At 45.7% G+C, this 18,697-nt stretch overlaps 1 protein-coding gene across 3 annotated transcripts in view; it reads left to right on the forward strand.

Moving 5' to 3' along the window:
* The window catches only part of WDR17 (WD repeat domain 17), a 2,439,098-nt gene that overhangs the window by 1,950,492 nt on the left and 469,909 nt on the right, over positions 1-18,697 (forward strand). For all 3 annotated transcript variants that reach the window (XM_069631441.1, XM_069631439.1, XM_069631440.1), the window contains one exon: positions 8,232-8,343. In XM_069631441.1, coding sequence (XP_069487542.1) covers positions 8,232-8,343 — 112 coding nt within the window. The remainder of the gene's footprint in view (positions 1-8,231; positions 8,344-18,697) is intronic.

The raw sequence follows: 18,697 nt of genomic DNA on the forward strand, positions 1-18,697 counted from the left end.
AAATCACGCATCCCCCAGAAGACCATGATGGGCAGCCCCAGGCTTGGTGGCTTGGGGGTCCCCGAACTCTGAAAGTGTCATGTATCGGCGCAGTTGGTTCACAGTCAGGCTTGGGTCATCGCCTCCAGGCACCCAAAATGGGTAGAGATATAGCCGTCTCGCCTGCCCCTTCCCCTGCGCTTCCTCCTATACACACCCCGCCTCCTGCGTCAGACCTGGCCGGGAACTCTCTCCTCCACTAAACATACCTTGAAAGCATGGAACTGGGCCCTGAAACATAAAGGCATCCCGAGGGGTCTGGGCTCCTCCTCCCCAGTTTTTCACAACCCGACCTTCTCACCGGGATCCTGCCCTCCGAACTTTAGGAATTGGGTTGCGGGTGGTCTCAAATCCCTGGGTCAGCTCTTTGAGGAGAGCCAGCTGCGTTCCTTTGAGCAATGCAAAGCAGCCTTTCAACTGGCAGAATTGGATAGGTTCACCTATTCGCAGCTTCGACACTGGTGCTCCCAACCGTTAACCGTTCAGCAGCACTATGCGCCCCTAGCCCCCTTGAACTCACCATCAAAGACCTACCATCTCGAGGGAAAACTCTTTACAGGTTATTGCAAGTGGATTCCCTCGCCGCTAGGTCACAGTGGGAGGCAGACCTGGGGCACTCTATAAGCGACCAGACCTGGGTAGACATCTGGTCAAGGATGCACGCTTCCTCCTTTTATATCACCAACCGAGAGTGCGCTCACAAGTTACTTCTACGATGGTATTATCCCCCGCTCCGCTTGCACCACTTTCACCGCGCTCTTGACCTCCTATGCTGGCACCGTTGTGGACTCCTGCGGTCCTACCTCCATATGTGGTGGATATGCCCAGTGGTAAAGGAGTTTTGGTCCAGATGCGTTGCCACAATTAAAGACATCGCTCACACAGTGATGCGGTGATCCCTCTGGAGCCTGAACCTGTCCCCCTGGGAGTCCCAATTCCGGGCACCTACCTGAGAACCGGCAAGAGAGCTGCCCTCCTAACACAACTTTTGCTGGCCGCAAAGATCACGATGGCACGCACTTGGAAGTCCGCTGAGGGCCCCCTGATGACTCTTTGGTGGCTAAAACTTTGGGACATCCTGATAGCAGAGAAAATCACTGCAGCCAACGCTGGCCTTCTTCACCGCTTCTCGAACACTTGGGCGCCTTTCCTAGGCTATGACCAGAACTTCCTGGCACTAACTTATAAACTGCGGCTGGTTGCAAGGGCCCTTCAGCCGGATTTTGAATGGCCGGCATCGGCATCGGCCCAGGTTTTACCAGATCCAGACGACAGTTGAAGCGGAGGAGGAGGGAGGAGCAGTGGGCATGCTCATATGTTGAACTGGAGGCTATATGGTGTCTGTTGTCTGCCAATTTAATTTAATTGTCATCGTTGTGCTGGTTTAAAATAAACAAGTATAAAAAATAAAACTCACCAGAGGGCGCTGTGCACAATGTTTTTATTTTTTGTTATTTTGTATTAGCATTAGTTTCCATAGAAACGTTTTAGCTGTTACATAATATGTTCCCAGTCAACAAAAACAATGATGCAACAATGCAATGAATGAGAGAGAAAAGGAGAAGAAAAAATGAAGAATCAAAGAAAAAAGAAGGGGAAATAAAATAAAAAAAAATACACTACATTTAACACTAGTGTAGATAAAAGTTTTTAACATTAGTACATTTCCCTTAAAGTGAAAGTGAATAAAAAGCATAAAAGTTATTCTTTCATGTCCTTCTTGTTTCTACCAATTCAAGATTGATTTAGTCTTTTCTCTTCCCATCTTCCCCTGTTAGGGAGAATTCTCTGTTAAGGCTAATTTCCCAAACCTAGTAAGTCCCCCAGCAGCTTTGCTGGATTCTTGGAGTTTAATTTTTTTCTCCTGCTAAGAGTGAGACTCTTTTTCTCCCACTCTTAGGCATGATTTGAGAATGTCCTTTGACTGTGAATGTGTTTTATGGGCTATGGGGTCCTTTACTCCATAGGGCTGCATGTGTTTTTGGTATGTGAGTTACACAGCACCCTCAGTGCAGTAACACAGGGGTGTCATAGTGACCCCCAAACATAGACTCCATACCCTGGGACTGACTACTGTCCCCCAGGGCATGTAAAGTCACCATTAGCTTTACCAGTCTCAAATTGTGAACAGGACCAATACAAACCATCATATTGTGGAAGTACTGGTAGGGATAATTCGATTGCCCCTGGGTCTGTTTTCCAAGGGGGCACTGTCCAGTCCCCCCTTGTAGAGTTTCTGACTGGTGGTAGTGGATACCACGCAAAATATTCCACCGGAATATTTCTTATGGGATTTTCTCATTGATTTTAAACGCACCACTTTTTTATGCGATGTTAAAGATACCGCTGGGTTATTTATTTAATATTAATTTCCCGGTTGGGTCTTTTTGCCAGGACTCGGTTTTAAAATGGTGTTTGTGTTCGCCTCTGAAACTCTAACCCAAGTCGAGCCCTTTGTTCCACTTTTTGGTGTGCTTCTGCACAGAAGCCCTCCAAATGGTGCCACTCTGTCAGGGGTCTACAGGATGTGTGGGAGGGAGGCCTCGGCAACTCAAGTCGCACTCTTGTGTGATTGTCCCAGTGGTGAGCCGCCCGGCTCACCACTTAGCATGTTTGAGTGAAAGCTAGGCTGTTGAATGGGTTTTTTTCTGCATAAAAGCAGGGCTTTGGGGACTGGAACTTCAGAAGTCGCCACAGGACCTAAAGAATCTGAAGAGGGGAGAAGCTTAGCCATCTACAACAACGACACCACCGGTGGAGCCCTGCTGTAAAGAACTCACCACTTCCCTAAGGACAGAGGAGATCTTCTTCCAGGAGAGTCTTCTTCCCTTTGAGCTGGTGGGACCAACCAGTTCGCCTTTTTCGCCTTCCAGGACGTCTCGTGGTCGAATCGCCCGTGCCAAGCACCCCGGCGGCCGGATAGCCACGCTTCACCACTGACCAGTCATACCTTTTAATCGGGAATCCGCGGCTGGTTTCATCCCGGGCAGTGCAACGACTTCCAGCTTTCTTCCTCTGGTCGAAGCCACAACTTGCACCCGCTGCCAGGAACAACTGCCCCCGCTGGAACGTCCTTACCATTTGAGGTACTGTGTCCCTCCTGGCCTCCCTTGCAACGGACTGTCCAAGGTGTCCCATAAAAATCCTTGACTTTCCAACTGGGTTGGCCTGCAAACCTTCTAACTTTATCTTTCTGAACTGATCCAACCTTTTTTGACATTTTCTGCAAAGACTTCGAGTGCATTTCCACTGTTTGATCTTGGGCACATTCAGCCTTGCTTTCTCTAAGAGTGGGCCTGGCCTATGAACTTTGGCTCTACAGTAGACCCTGCCTTTCCTGCCTTGCTGGGGGTTCTTAAAGTGTTGGTACTGTGTTATTTCCATACTCTGCCTTTTCTCTCCCTTTTTAACGAATTATTGGAGTGCCATCTAAGGTTACGCGCTCACCTCTGTTTTGCTAATAAGTGGTGTCTTAACCTAGACTTGTCGAACAATTAACTAGGGAGGTGTATATACTTATAGTGACTGTGTTTGAACTTGCTTGATATATTAGTGCCAGTGTATTTTCATAAGTGTATTTTAAATAAATAATGATATACTTTTAATACCAGAGCTCAGGTCAGTGTTTGCTTGTTCTACTGTATTTTTGGCCCTATTGTGTATGCTCTGTATACTGCCTAACTCTTCTTGAGAGAAGTCTGACTGCTCAGCCATAGCTACCTGGAAATCGGGGTGGTGCAGACTGCTACCAATTGGGTTTACTGCTTACTCCTGTGGTCTTACACTTTTTGCAGTGGTCCCTAAGGGAACTGCACAGGTTTCTGCCTAACATCCCCTCTTCCTCTTCCCCTCCAATTCTACAAATATGATCGACACCAGTTCATGCAGGGCAAAAGTTAATGACAGCCTAGTCCTTTGCAGAAGAAGATGCCAAATGTCGAATTTTTTTTCGTAGTAAGTTAAATGGGATCTCATCCACCGCTTCACAATGCAATGTTGCAGTGTCGATGTCCCTCGAGGGCTGCCGTCCAGCGTCACCTTCATCAGTAGTATAAATATCTTGTGCTGTGCCCGTTGGCTTCAGTTCTGTTTTTCCAAAAGCTTTCGCTTTGAGCACTAACGCCGTCCTTTGTTTTTCTGTCAAAAAATGTCATCATCTTCAACACCTTCGACCCCAAAGTCGGGATTTAAAAAATGTTCAGATGGCGGGGCAACAATGTCAATAACCGACCCTCATCGCGTCTGCCTTTAGTGTCTGGGCTCCAGGCACTGTACCGATGACTGCGGATCCTGTCAGTGCATGATGGAAAAAGCTCTCCGCAAAGGTAAACTGGCAGTGGGGAAGAAAGCTTTCTCAGAGGAAAAAGAAATCCGGAGAATCTAGAGATTCCACTCGGCACAAACGGTCGAAGAGATCTTGGTCGGAAGCCGATCGAGGCAATCTTCATCTTCGAAGAAGGTGAAGAAGAGACATCGTAGGTCTCCGTCTTCTTCCTCGGACTGCCCTACGGAGGTTATCAGATGCCCGACTAGGTCAGATTCTCCTGGTAAATGGGACGCTTTCAGAGTGGAAATGATGCAGATCTTTGAAAATGTGGCCTTGACACCCTCAAAAGAATCACGCAAGAGCCATGCCCCGGTCGCTCCTTCGGACTACTCAGGGAAGTCAAAGGCTACTTTGGCTATTCGTCAAGAAACTCGACCCAAAGAAAAAGCATCAAAGGTATCGACTCGGTAATCAAGTCCTTTCCTGATACCATCGAAAAAGTATAAATCATCTAGACTTGGACGATTGTGTCAACGCCATCGGTGCTGTGTGCTTCGACTCCGAAGTCGAGGGAGATTCCTGGAAAATCTACCCCTTTCTCGAAGCCGTCTTCCACACTGTCGTTGGAATCTCCGATTTCATTGAAGCCTACACCGGTTCAGGAAAACATCTTTAAGCCTCTACAAAAAAAAAAACGTTTTCAAGTAAACGTCCTCCATATATGAGGAAGAAAGTGCTTCTGATGAGGATACTTCATCATTTGAGCTGATGTTTGGCACAAAAAATGTACCTGAAGCGCTCATTGATCCAGAATCAAGGATGAAAGATCTCTGTGACTCACTGCAGTCTGCTAGCAGACTTGATACTTCTCCAGAATTGGAGTTTGGCAGGTCTGACCCTCCAGAGCATGCCGACTCAGGCTACAGAAACCTGAAGAACAGAGTCACATAGTATATGGGGTGGAGTAGAGCTTCCCGGGCATATGAGGAGGATGACATGACTGACATCCTAGATCATGGATCTCAGAAGGACCCCATCTTACCCTTACACAAGGCCCTTCAGAGGAAGGTTGTGGCCAATTGGGAAGCTCCAGAATCTGGGCCTGCTGTGAACAGGAAATTCTGTAGGAAGTATAGACCCTCTAGCAGCAATCCAGACTGTTTCACCAAACATCCTACGCCAGAGAGTTTAGTGCTCCTTCAACTAAGCAGTCTTCCTATCCTTCTATCCCCCGTATAGAGGCAACAATAAGTTGAGGCATGGGCTCGCAAGTTCTTCTCATCAGGCAGCATGGCCTTGAAGTCTACTAAAGTTACATGTATCTTAGCTAGATTTTCTTATACCTTGTCGGACTGTGTTGCCATGGTGGCTGATCACATTCCAGAAGGTGAGGCAAGGGACACTTCCTGAATTTATTTAAGGATGGTAAGGTGGCGATGGGAGAATGTCTCCAATCAGGGTTGCATACAGCTGACAGCATCATCAGATCCATGGCTGCAAGCACCGTACTGTGAAGGTTTGAGTGGTTGAGAAGGTCGGGGTTTGCACCGGTTGTGCAGGCCAGACTGCTCAACATGCCCTTCGACGGCTCGAGGTTGTTTGCCAGCAAGGCGGATGAGAGTCTGGAGAAGCTGCAGACCTCCAAGTCCCTTAGCGCCTCCATTCAACAACCTCAACACCCCTACTCGGGCTCATCTTCCTGGATGGGTCGTTCTTTTCGCTTCTATTCCTCAGTTGGTAGAGGAAGAGGACAGGCTGGACAAAGGGGGCAAAGAAGATTCCTTTGTGGTGGATGAGGAAGGGGTGCTAAATCCGCCCCAGCAGCTGCAGCTTTACCCTCAGCCGCTGCTGCAGCTGCCTCTAAGCCACTCTGAGGCCTAGACCCACAAGACCCCGGTGGAAGACAGAATCTCTCAGCATCTGAAGGAATGGCAGGGCATTACTTCAGATGCTTGGGCACTGGAAACAGTAGCCCAAGGTTACTGCCTTTTATTTTCAAAAAAGGCCTCAAGATCATCCAACGGAACCAACTCTGTCAAAATTCCAGATCCACTCCTTGAAATTTTAACCCTGCTTGAGAAAGGTGCAAGCGAACATGTACCTGTAGCGGAGAGGAACAAGGGTTGGTATTCCCCCTACTTTCTCATTCCCAAGAAGGACGGAGGATTGAGACCCATCTTGGACTTCAGAAACTTGAACAGGTTCCCCAGGAAGGACAAGTTCAAGATGGTTACCCTTCCGGCTCTCCACCTCCAGGACTGGTTGGTATCATTGGACCTACAGGATGCTTACTTTCACGTGCTAATCCATCTCAAGCACAGAAACTACCTGAGGTTCGCGGTTGGCGGTTCTCATTATCAGTTTAGGGTTCTGCCATTCGGGCTGACCTCCGCCCGAGGGTTTTCACCAAGTTAATGGTGATAGTGGCAGCGAGTCTCAGGAGAGGGGGGATTCACGTTTACCCTTACCTGGACGATTCGCTGATCAGGGCTCGTTCACCTGAACAAACCCAGGAACATCTCAGTATCACTCTGAAAACTGCACTACTTGTGGCATTAACATCAGCCCGCAGGGTAAGTGAATTGCAGGCCCTTTCATGCAAGCCTCCTCATACAACATTTCATATGGTAGTCCTCAGGGTAAAACCATAATTCCTGCCGAAAGTAGTCTGACTTCCATCTGTCGCAGAAGATAACACTTCCATCTTTCTATCCTCCCCCTCATTTAGGTAAGGAGGAGGAAAGGCTGTATAGGCTGGGTCCAAAAAGGGCTCTAAGCTTTTATATTGCAAGAATGGCAGAATTTCGCCATGATGATCAACTATTTGTGGGATACAACGGGCCTAAATTGAGGCCTGCAGTAACTAAACAAACCATATCCCTGTGGATTACACTTGCTATTGGCGAATACTACAGATTAGCGGGCATAGACCTGCCGGAAGGGCTTCGACCTCATTCCACGAAGGGCCTGGCAACTTCCACAGCTCTTGAAAAGGGTGTCCTGATAATTGATATCTGCTTTGCGGCGACCTGGTCGCCCATACATACATTTGTTAAGCATTATTGCTTGGACTCCTCTTCCAATCAAGTAGGTCTTTTTGCTAAGGCATTCCTTCATTTCATTCATAATCAATTTAAATAGTACTCCCTGCTCCAAATTGTCACTGCTTTGGGAGTCTATCAAAGGTGAGGAATACATGGGAGGACACAATCCATTCAAAGAACAAGTTACTTACCCCTGGTAACGTTCTTTCGACTGGATGTTCCTCCTACGTATTCCTCATCACCCCTCCCAGCCTACCCCACGGTACAATTTATGGGGTTTACACTCTGCGTTACTGGAGAGCTTATGGTCTGGGTTTCGCCTGGTTAGTTCCTCGATTTAGGGAACCAAAAACTGAACTGAAGCCAACGGGCGCGGCACAAACTATTTATACTACTGATGACGTTGGCACTCCACGGCGGCCCTCAAAGGACATCGACGCCACAACATTGTGCACAGCGCCCTCTGCCAAGAACATTTTTCCTAAGCAGCAAAGCTGGCGAGATACGAATGTCAAAGATGAGGAATAACCATTGTAGGAACATCCAGTTGAAAGAACGTTACCAGGGGTAAGTAACTTGTTCATCTGCTCCAATTTATCTATTTATGGGGTGAAGTCGGGGGGTGTAGAGCACAAGAATAAGGTGGTGGTATGGCTGTTTCACGCAGATTCTCAACCCATATCAAAATGAAGTTGAAGGTCATTTGAGAGTGTGCTTTGCATGAGTGAGTGCTTTTATCTTTTGATCAATGGCCGTTAATCTTTTCAACCATAAATGCAGTATTTGCATTGCAAGGATTTTGGGTTCTGTTGACTTTTGCTCATCTTATTGTTAGACATGGTTCAGTTACATTGACACCCATTTATCTTCGTTTTGTGCAGGGAATTGGCAGCAGATCTTCTCCTGATGATTCCAAACAATGATGTACTGTTAGTGAAGCTATGTGCTTTCTATCCTGGATCTACTGCTGAGATAAATGATCTACATGCAAAAGTATGTTTGGCCAATAGAAACTATCTATTTTGATAAAGGGGTTGTGAGCAACCTTTATACTATATTATGGAAGCATTTTTTTTGTATAGGTATCGGTTTAAAAATTGTATTTGTTTCAAATGTTTTGGCTGATATAATTTGTTTGTGGTGTTTAGATTATATGCTTGGTGAACCTTTGCCGTCTTAAGCCTAAATGTCTGCTGTACCAAAAATGTTGGCATTCTCATATTTATTTATTTGCATATGGTTAACAAAATAACCTTTGCAAAAAGAAATAAAAAAACAATCATAAAAAATGCATCAATTCAATTGAATACACTACAAACAGATAAAAGTTAGAACATCTAACATTCATAGTAAAACAAAATATAAACAATTTCATTTGATACAGTACACATTTAAAAACTTTAAAACTGATATATCCAGGGAGAGTTTACAGCTATTTAAAATCCTTGACCAAAACCAATCAGTGTTGTAGGCCTCTTTGTCTAAGGCAAAACGCCCAAAGAAGTTAAAGCGAAGTTCAGACAGGGCAGGGCATTCAATTAAAAGATGGCAAGTTGTTTCAATTTGCAAAGTACAATACCTACAGTGCCGCAAAGTAAGTTGAGTTCCTTGTCTAGCACCCATTACTTCCCTTCTAGGGAATACGTTTAGTTTAAAACGTAACATTTCAGACTGATGTTTCCTTGAGGGGGTGCTGTATAAGAAAGAAAGGCATCTCGTTAAATGCTCTTACTTCATGCTCGAAATGGTAGAACAAATGATAATCCAGTGCTGTCGCTCTGTTCTTGATCCAATCTAACTCAAAAATAGTCCTCTTTTTATCATAGCATGAAGCAAAAAGTTTGTTACGGTCCAAATTGTAGTCAGACAGAAGTTTTATACTTGCTTGAAACCATTCAATCAGGACTGTAGAGGTATTGCAAAGCAGCACAATGCATAGATCGGACAGCACACGGTTGTCTGGAGGAAGCAAGAGTGATCTAAAGAGTTGCAGCCGCAGCCAATCCACATGCGCTTTCAGCAAAACCAAACCCACCTCATGTCTAATAACAGTGATCATGGTCCTTTTTGGAAGGATAAGCAACCATTTCTAAATGAACGACTCCACTGTCCCCCAGATATTGGGCAATAAACCCCTTTCAGCTCCATATAACAAGCGGGGAACCTCTTTTAGGTGGTAAAACGTAACCATTGGGATAGCCGAAAACCTGTCAAATCTCCTGTCAAACGCATATATTTCAGACATATTCATTCTTGTTTTCTTTATTATCCGATCACAGTCTATTTGTTTGGTTTTCTTCGCACTGATCTTTATGCCCAGATATTTAAAATTCTGGACAACTTCCAGGCGTTTCTTAGAAATACACCAATTGAAATTTAGTTAATTTTTATTGACATAATTTATCATAAAGTTTTTTTACTAATGTACATTCATTTGTAGATCTTATGATGCAAAATAGGTGCTAGTCGCTGTCCAGGCCTTTTGGAGGCCAATAGGGGTCAGATCAATTGTTGGCGTATGCCAGGTAACTGATTGGCAAATGTCCTAGCTTTTCAGGAAAAATTTCACCATAGTCGCTTATGTATAAATTAAATAAAAATGGCATCAGGACACATCTGTGGTGCAACCAGCAACAACTATTTATCCTCCTTGTGTAGTTCCCTTTTTGGTCAAGACGCACCCTCATCTTAGTGTTAGAGTGCAAGGCAAGCAAAATATCCACCAATCCAAGAGGGAATCCTCATACATTTAACACAGCTAAATCAATTATTACTTTTGTTTACCCAATCCCAGCCATCAAACAATCTTCATTACTCCTACATCACGGTTACTGAATTTGTTGTGGGTAGTAAGCAATATTTGCAAGTCAAATGAATTTGTGGAGCAGGCTGTAGCCGGGTAGGCAATGTTTGATGTCCTGCTCCACATTTTCCATCAGTCTTTGTCACCTCTGTCTCTGACTCCTCATAAGAACTCACTACCTTTTGAATAGAAGAATAATTGTACTAAGTGGTTTAAATTCAAAGAAGTTATCGCTTTATGCCACTGAGTAATAGATGGATGGTCCATTCAATAAGTGAAAGAGGATCATGAGCAGATCACAGTCAGACTCTCCCCACATGGCTCAGTTTATTCAGCACCTCATGCACTATGGACCTCTGCACATTTTAAGTAGATCTTTTAAAAGAAAGCATACTAGCTGTCTAATTCACAAAGTAAATGCAATACTTTAACGAATAAACCTGAAGCAGCCAATGCATTGGCTTATTTAGGCAACATGTGTATGTACAACTGCTCAAGTACATTTCAGTTTTGCCGCAAGTCACCACTCAAATCAAAATTGAGACTATGAGAGGCAAGATGGCCCGCACACAGAACTCTTAATGATGTTTTCGGTTTTACAAGCAGGAAAAATGCTCAATTGAAAAGCATATGTTTATTGAGTATGACAATGTGAAACATAAAATATGAGAAAAATCACAAAATAATTTAGCAGCTCACTGAACACGTCCAGCACTGGCAAAGCTAATGCATTATTCCCTCACACAAAAGTATGGGTATGGGCAGAATAGGTACAGCAAATGAGAATTCACAATACAATCTTATAACTTATGCAGTACACTTCAGTGAATGTTTCTATTACGCACACAGCAAACACAGTACGACAACAGTAGTGTAAATAAGCAAAGGTTAAAGAACTAGTATTCAGGACAAACAAGATTTCTACTATGTTTGTCAGTCAAGGGGTCTTGTTTTATGAAATGAGCATTTCTATCTATTGAAATAGTCATCCAACATTTTTCTAAAATACGGAAAATATTTAATGTATACATTTTTTGCCTTTCAATCATTTAAATATTTTCCTTAGAAAAAGCTTAATGTCTTCAACAACTGGCACATACTGAGGCCTCAGCTGCAGACCTTGTCCCTGTTCCTTCCTCAAAATTCATAACGTCATCACTCTTTCAGCCCAGATCTTTCTTGCTTAAAGGATTGACTAAAAGGGTAGAGCTGAAAGGCATCCCAATGAAGTGCGTGAAATCATTCTAGACAGATATGTCCGATCAAGTCTAGCAAGACCATTTTGTGTCCACAGTGTGATCAAATACTCCCATAGTACTCTCAGGATCAACAATCCCCATTTACCTTTTATGTGGGCCACTGAATGGGATCTTCAGAGATTAATTTCCAGATATATGCATATGATGCCTACGGAAGGAACTTCATCGTTTGGATCCCAAAAGGGCCGTGAGTTTTTACATTGCAGGATGTCAGAATATCGAACGACTGATTAATTATTTGTGGCCTACTCTCTAGCCAGGAAAGGTCTAGCTGTGACTAAGCTGACACTTTCCCGATGGATCATCTTATGCATTGCAGAATGTTATCAATCTGCAGGCAGGGAACTACCTCCTGGCATCAGAGCACACTCAACTAGAGGAGTCTCCACATATACAGCCATGCAAAGGGGAGTCCCAGTTAGGGACATTTGCCGAGCGGCATCTTGGTCCTCACTCCATACTTTAACGAGTCACTACAGCCTGGCTGTCACCCATGGGGCTGATGCTCGTTTTGGCAGGGCAGTGCTGCAAAACCTGTTATTGCCAACTTTCTGCTGTCCTCCATTGTTCCACTACTTTGGGAGTCTATCTGATGAGGAAGCTTCCGGAGAAAGCCAATCCATTGAAGGAGAAATTACTCACTGTAATGTTCTTTCTATGGATTTTTCTCTCGCAGATTCCTCATCGCCCCTCCATCCATCCCCGCTCAGAAAACGATAGCAATTGGTGCATGCCTGTCTTGGTGTGTAGTCGTCTGGTGTTGGTCCTAAAATGACAGTTTTCTGTCTAGCAAGCTTCATTCTTGCTATTGTGGAGTCTTTGTTAACCAAGTCTGTGTATCCTCTTTGTTAACCTTCTATTGGCTATTTGGCCTTCTTTTTTCGCTATTGTCCTCTGCAGTGGTCGACCACAGGGAAAAATGTAATGGAACTGAGGTACGGGGCGTAGTGACACAGTACACATACGACGCCCAATGTCACAGAGCCGACCATCGAGCACTGAGCAAGACGGATCGACGGCCGAGTCGAGGACCACTACGCCAGCTGTCAAAGTTTTCCGAGCAGCAGAGCTGGATGAGGATATCTGATGGGTAATCTGTGGGCGAAGAATCCATAGAAAGAACATTACGGTGAGTCATTTCTCCTTCTCACATTCCCTTGCAACATTAGCTTCTCCCAGTCACCAGACTCGACCTCAAAATCTCTGCAACAGTTCTGTTAGATCATACCTCTTTTTTTGCTGCTACCTCATTTTCATGTATCCTGTCCCACACTGCTTCCGTGTCTGTATGCGCTATAACAGATCTCTCCATCCAACCCAGACATAAATGTGAATTAGGCCCCTTTCCCTTCAAAACCTCAAATGGTGACAGCCCTGTCACTGAATGCAGAGCCAAATGATCCTGGAACGCTCGCTCCATTACCACCCTGACCCAATCTACCTTTGTCCTCACAGCAATCCTTACAGCATTGATTAACAAGTTGTTAAAACGTTCTACACCTCCATTTCCTTGAGGATGAAACAAAGCTGTGGTTATATGGTCTAACGCATACCCATCAAGAAATGTTTCAAACTCCCTCAACACAAGCTGACGTCCATTATGTGTCATCAACCGGTTGGTAAAATCTTCCCTCCAAAACAAGAGTACAAGAAACATGATTTTACTGCCGGAGGTTCTATCCTTCACTATGCACTTCTCCGCCCACTTGGACAACATTTCCATAACCATAAGTAGGTGCACATCCCTTGCCCATTTGAAATTAAAAGGACCCAGCACTTCCAAAGCAATTTCCTCCCATGGCTCCTTTGGCACTTCACATGCCTTCATTGGTAGGGTGGATATGCAAAGTCTCTCGTAATTCTCCGCACAATCGTTACATTGCTTAACTGTGCTCTCCACCATTGTATCCACCCCAGGCCATCAGAAATCTGCATGTAGCAATACTTTTGTTCCACCTATTCCTAGGTGACCCCTAGCACCTAGATCTACAGCTTGTTTTCTCATACCCTCAGGAACAATCTGACAGTGGCCCCTACACACATATCCTCCACTAATGGTTAGTTTGTCCAAACTTTCCTAAACTCTTTCAACTCCTCACCAATCCACTTTGTTTGCATGAGATCCTTCACTCTACTGAACAATCTCGTCCTGAATATGCGCCTCATCCCAATCACTTTGCTTCACACTCCCTTGCACCAAACAAATGTCTCTTACCTCCTCCTCCTCATTTTTTAATTCATCCACGTCATCTGGGTCTTTAATTGCTACTCTAGATGAAGCATCCACAACGACATTGTTCGAATGGATTGTGTCCTCCCACGTATTGCTCATCTTGTGATAATTCGTTCGCCAGCTTGGCTGCTTCGGAATATTTTTTTCCGGCAGAGGGTGCTGTGCTCGAGGTTGTGGTGTCGAATGTCCCTTGACGGGCTCCGTACCGTGTCGAAGTCACTGATGGTATAAGTAGCTCGAGGCGCGCCCGTTGGCTTCAGCTCTGTTTTTCCGATTGCTTCGCTCTTGTGAACGGCACGCTTCGAGATTTTCTGTCAAGAAAATGTCTTCTTCATCAACCGCTTCGACTCCCAAAACTGGGTTTAAGAAGTGTATCGACTGCGGTTCGAAGATGTTAATCACCGATCCTCAACGTATCTGTCTTTGGTGTCTTTGGCTCAGACCATCGAACTGGTGACTGTGGCTCAATGACGGAGAAGGCCCTCCGTGAGAGGAAAAGTAAGTTAGCGGTGGGGCGGGAGGCGTCAAAGCCTTCGAAAGCCTTGTCTAAAAAACATAAGAAATCGTCTGATTCAAAGGAATCTTAACGTCATAAAAAACATTCGAAGAGATCCCGGTCTTGTAGCAGGTCGCGGCGATCTTCTTCGTCGTCTTCTAAAAAGCTCAAAAGGAGACATAGATCTCCATCGTCATCATCCGATTCATCGACGGAATTGGTCCGATGTCCCACTAGATCGTATTCCCCTTCAAAATGGGAGATCTTTAGAAGAAAAATGATGCAGGTCTTTGAGGCCGCGGCCTCGACCCCCTCAAAGAAACCTCAGAAAAGCCAGACCCAGGTTGCTCCACTGGGCGACACAGGGAAGTCGGGAACTACGACAGTAAAGCCTGGTAGTACCCATAAATCTCGAGTCGACAAATCGTCGAGAGATCCTCGAGGATCGAGTGTTTCTCCGATCCTTCATAAGAAACAAAAGTTGTCGAAGTCGAGCGCAACTTAGTTGATGCCATCGGCGCCGACAGTTTCGACGACGAAGCCTAAATTATCCTCGACGCCTTTGTCAAAGGCTTCGTCGAATGTATGTCGAAGGTTCCTTTGACCCCCTTGAAGAAAACACTGATTCCTTCGACAACAAATCAAGAGGAAGAGAGAAGGTTTACACCTTTACCGAAATAGGATTTTTTTAGGTCCATGTCTTCAATTTTTGAAGAATCTGGCTCAGATGATGAAGATGTCACTCCTTTTGGAGTAAAATATGGCACTAGACAAGTTCCAGAGGAACTGATAGACCCTGAGACAAAAATGAGAGACCTATCTGAGACTCTGCATTCTGCTAGTGGTGTGGACACATCACCCGAATTGCAGTTTGCTGTACCTGATCCTGCAGGCAAAACAGAAAGGTGATGGCTGGAAGGTTTTGAATTAATCATAACCACAGGCAACGCTCTGGGCAACCCTCCAGACCATCGTTTTTCAGCCTGCCAAGCCGTTACAGAAGGGGAAAAACCATATGCATATCAGGCTTGGTCCTTCCCCAAAAGGGGCAGTCCATGCAGACTCAGGGTATAGGAATTTGATGAGTAGGGTGATTGAATATATGGGTTGGGGAAGAGCCTTTCCTACGTTTGAGCAAGACGATATGACGGACATTATAGTCCGGGGACCCCAGAAAGACCCTGTTCTTCCTTTCCATAGGGCGCTCCAAAGAACAGTTGGAAAGAACTGGGAAAAACCTGATAGCATTGCTGCAGTAGACAGCAATCTCCCAAAGAAGTACAGAACTTCTACTTCTGATCCAGAATACCTGAGTAGACACCCTACGCCAGAAAGTCTGGTTATTCAGGCCGCTACTACTTCCAGGCAGACAACATACCCAACCATACCTCCGGACAGGGAGGACAAAAAGGTTGATGCCTGGGCTAGTAAAGTTTTTACTTCGGGTAGCATGGCCTTGAAATCGACCAACGTCACCTGTACCCTGACCAGGTTCACACATACCCTGTGGGAATGCATTTCGACGGCGGCTGAACAAATTCCGGAAGGCGAGGAAAGGGAAGACTTCCTGAATATAGTCAATGACGGGAAGGAGGCAATGGGGGAATGCTTCCAGTCTGGACTGGATACTGCTGATAGTATTAGCAGATCCATGGCATCAAGCACAGTGCTACGCAGATTTGCGTGGTTGAGAAAATCAGGGTTTGCACCAGATGTGCAGACCAGACTTCTCAACATGCTCTTTGATGGCTCGAGGCTGCTTGGTATTAAGGCTGATGAGAGCCTAGAAAAACTACAGACCTCCAAAGTGGCAGCTAAATCTCTTAGTGCGCCCATGAGACAGCCTCAGAAACCCTATTCGGGCTCATTTTCCTGGAGGGGTCGTCCTTTTCGATACTACTCCTCTGTTGGTAGAGGAAGAGGACAGGCTTTTCAAAGGGGCAAAAGAAATGTCACTCGTGGTGGACGAGCAAAGACTACAAAGCCATCTTCAGGAATGGCATCTATGCCCTCAGCCGCTCCTGCAGCCGCCTCCAAATCTCTCTGAGGTCTTATCATACAAAACACCAGTGGGAGGCAGAATCTCTCAGCATCTGAAAGAATGGCGGGGCATTACTTCAGATGCTTGGGCACTGGAAACAGTAGCTCAAGGTTACTGCCTTCCCTTCCTAAAAAGACCTCACGATCATCCACCAGGAACCAGCTCTACCAAAATTCCAGATCTGCTCCTTTGGCAGGAATTATAACCCTGCTAGAGAAAGGTGCAATAGAACATGTACCTGTAGCGGAGAGGAACAAGGGCTGGTACTCCCCCTATTTTCACATCCCCAAAAAGGACGGAGGATTGAGACCCATCTTGGACTTGAGAAAACTAAACAAATTCCTCAGGAAAGGCAATTTCCAGATGGTATCCCTTTCTCAGATTCTTCAGGCTTTCCAACTCCAAGACTGGTTGGTATCATTGGACCTTCAAGATGCTCATTTTCATGTGCCAATCCATCCCAAGCACAGAAAATACCTGAGGTTCGCAGTTGGCGGTTCTCACTTGAGTTGAGAGTTGAGTTCTGCCATTCGGGCTGACTTCCGCTCTGAGGGTTTTCACCAAACTGATGGCGGTAGTGGCAGCGAGTCTCAGGAGAGGGGGGATTCACGTCCACCCCTACCTGGACGACTGGCTTATCGGAGCATGTTCTCCAGAACAAGCTCAGGAACACCTGTCGACCACCTGCCACTTCCTCCACAACCTGGGCTTCTCCCTCAATTTCAAGAAGTCCCACATGATACCATCCCAACAACTCCAGTTTATCGGAGCAGTCTTGGACACTTCCTCAGGCAAAACCTCGCCGCCCGAGGTGAGAGCTCTCCACATCCAGCAGATGGTAACAAAATTCCAGAAAGCCCAGCATCTGCCGGCCTTCGATTTCCTGAGGTTGTAAGGCCTCATGGCATCCTGCATTTTTCTGGTGCCAGAGGCCAGACTGAGAATGAGATCCCTCCAATGGGCCCTCAGAACTCAGTGGTCCCAATTCTTGGGGAATATGTCAGATCTTCTGCAAGTCCCGAGCGCAGTTGCTCAGGATCTATCATGGTGGGCTTGCAGCGACAACATCCTCAAGGGAGAATATTTTTGGCAACCATGGCCGGAGATAACAGTAGTGACGGACGCCTCACTCACGGGGTGGGGAGCTCACACCAACGATCCGACAATCAGCGGACGTTGGTCTCCCTCGGAGTCCAAACTACACATCAACCTGTTGGAGCTGAGGGAAGTCAGACTAGCGCTGAAGGCCTTCCTGCCCTCCGTACAGAGAAAGAATGTCCTGATAATGATGGACAACACAGTGGCCATGTAATACCTCAACAAAAGAGGGGGCGTAGGATCACTTCCTCTGTGCAGAGAGGCAATGCAGCTCTGGTTCTGGGCAATACAAGAAGGAATCTCTCTGTCGGCAGTTCACCTAGCCGGAGAGCAGAACACGGCAGCAGACGCTCTGAAAAGGCAGAGCACAGTCTCCCACGAGTGGGAGTTGGCTCAGGAAGTCCTTCTGGAGATCTTTGCCCTTTGGGGAACCCCTCAAGTGGATCTGTTCGCAACCACGGTAAACCAGAAGTGCGATCAGTATTGCTCAAGGGAATTTCCCCCGAGAGGAGCTCTAGGGGACGCGTTCGTAGTGGATTGTGATTTTCCCCTGCTGTACGCCTTTCCTCCAGTCCCTGTGATTCCTCAAGTAATCAGGAGGTTGAGAAAGTTCAGTAAAACCATGATCCTAATTGCCCCGGAGTGGGCCAGGAGAACGTGGTACCTGGACCTTCTAGACATGTCCATCTGCCCTCCAGTACGTCTTCCACAAAGAGATGATCTTCTCTCGCAAGAGGAAGGTCGGGTTCTCCATCCAGAGGTCAACACACTCAACCTTCATGCATGGTTTCTGAGAGGTTGAGATACAAGGATTGGAATCTTCCGGACGACGTAATGGAGATTTTGCTTTCGGCCAGGAGGCCAGTAACAAAATGCTTGTACCGGTGTCGTTGGAATAAGTTCAGTAACTGGTGCAAAGATAGGGGTGTGGACCCTTTTCAATGTAGCACACCAATGGTGCTTTCCTTCCTATTACATCTAGCCAATCTGGGGCTCCATATCGGAACAATCAAAGGATATCTTGCTGCGCTGTCCATTTTTAAGCGCTCCTCGGAAGAGGTTTCTTACTTTAAAATACCATTAATAATACAGTTCCTAAAAGGACTTACAAATGTATAGCCACCAATACCATTTCATGTTCCAACTTGGGATTTAAATTTAGTTCTTAAATTCCTAACATGTATACCATTTGAGCCTCTGCACTCATGTCCATTGAGGCTTTTAACACTAAAGACTGTTCTTCTTGTGGCTTTAACATCAGCCCGCAGGGTTTGTGAACTACAGACTCTCTCATGTAAACCTCCATACACCACATTTTACAAGGACAATGTAGTTCTGAAAGTTAAACCATCTTTCTTACCAAAAGTAGTTTCTGACTTCCATTTGTCACAGAAAATTGTTTTACCAACATTCTATC

This window comes from Ambystoma mexicanum, chromosome 6q (assembly GCF_040938575.1).
Source record: "Ambystoma mexicanum isolate Mex_15411 chromosome 6q, UKY_AmexF1_1, whole genome shotgun sequence".
Taxonomy (NCBI): domain Eukaryota; kingdom Metazoa; phylum Chordata; class Amphibia; order Caudata; family Ambystomatidae; genus Ambystoma; species Ambystoma mexicanum.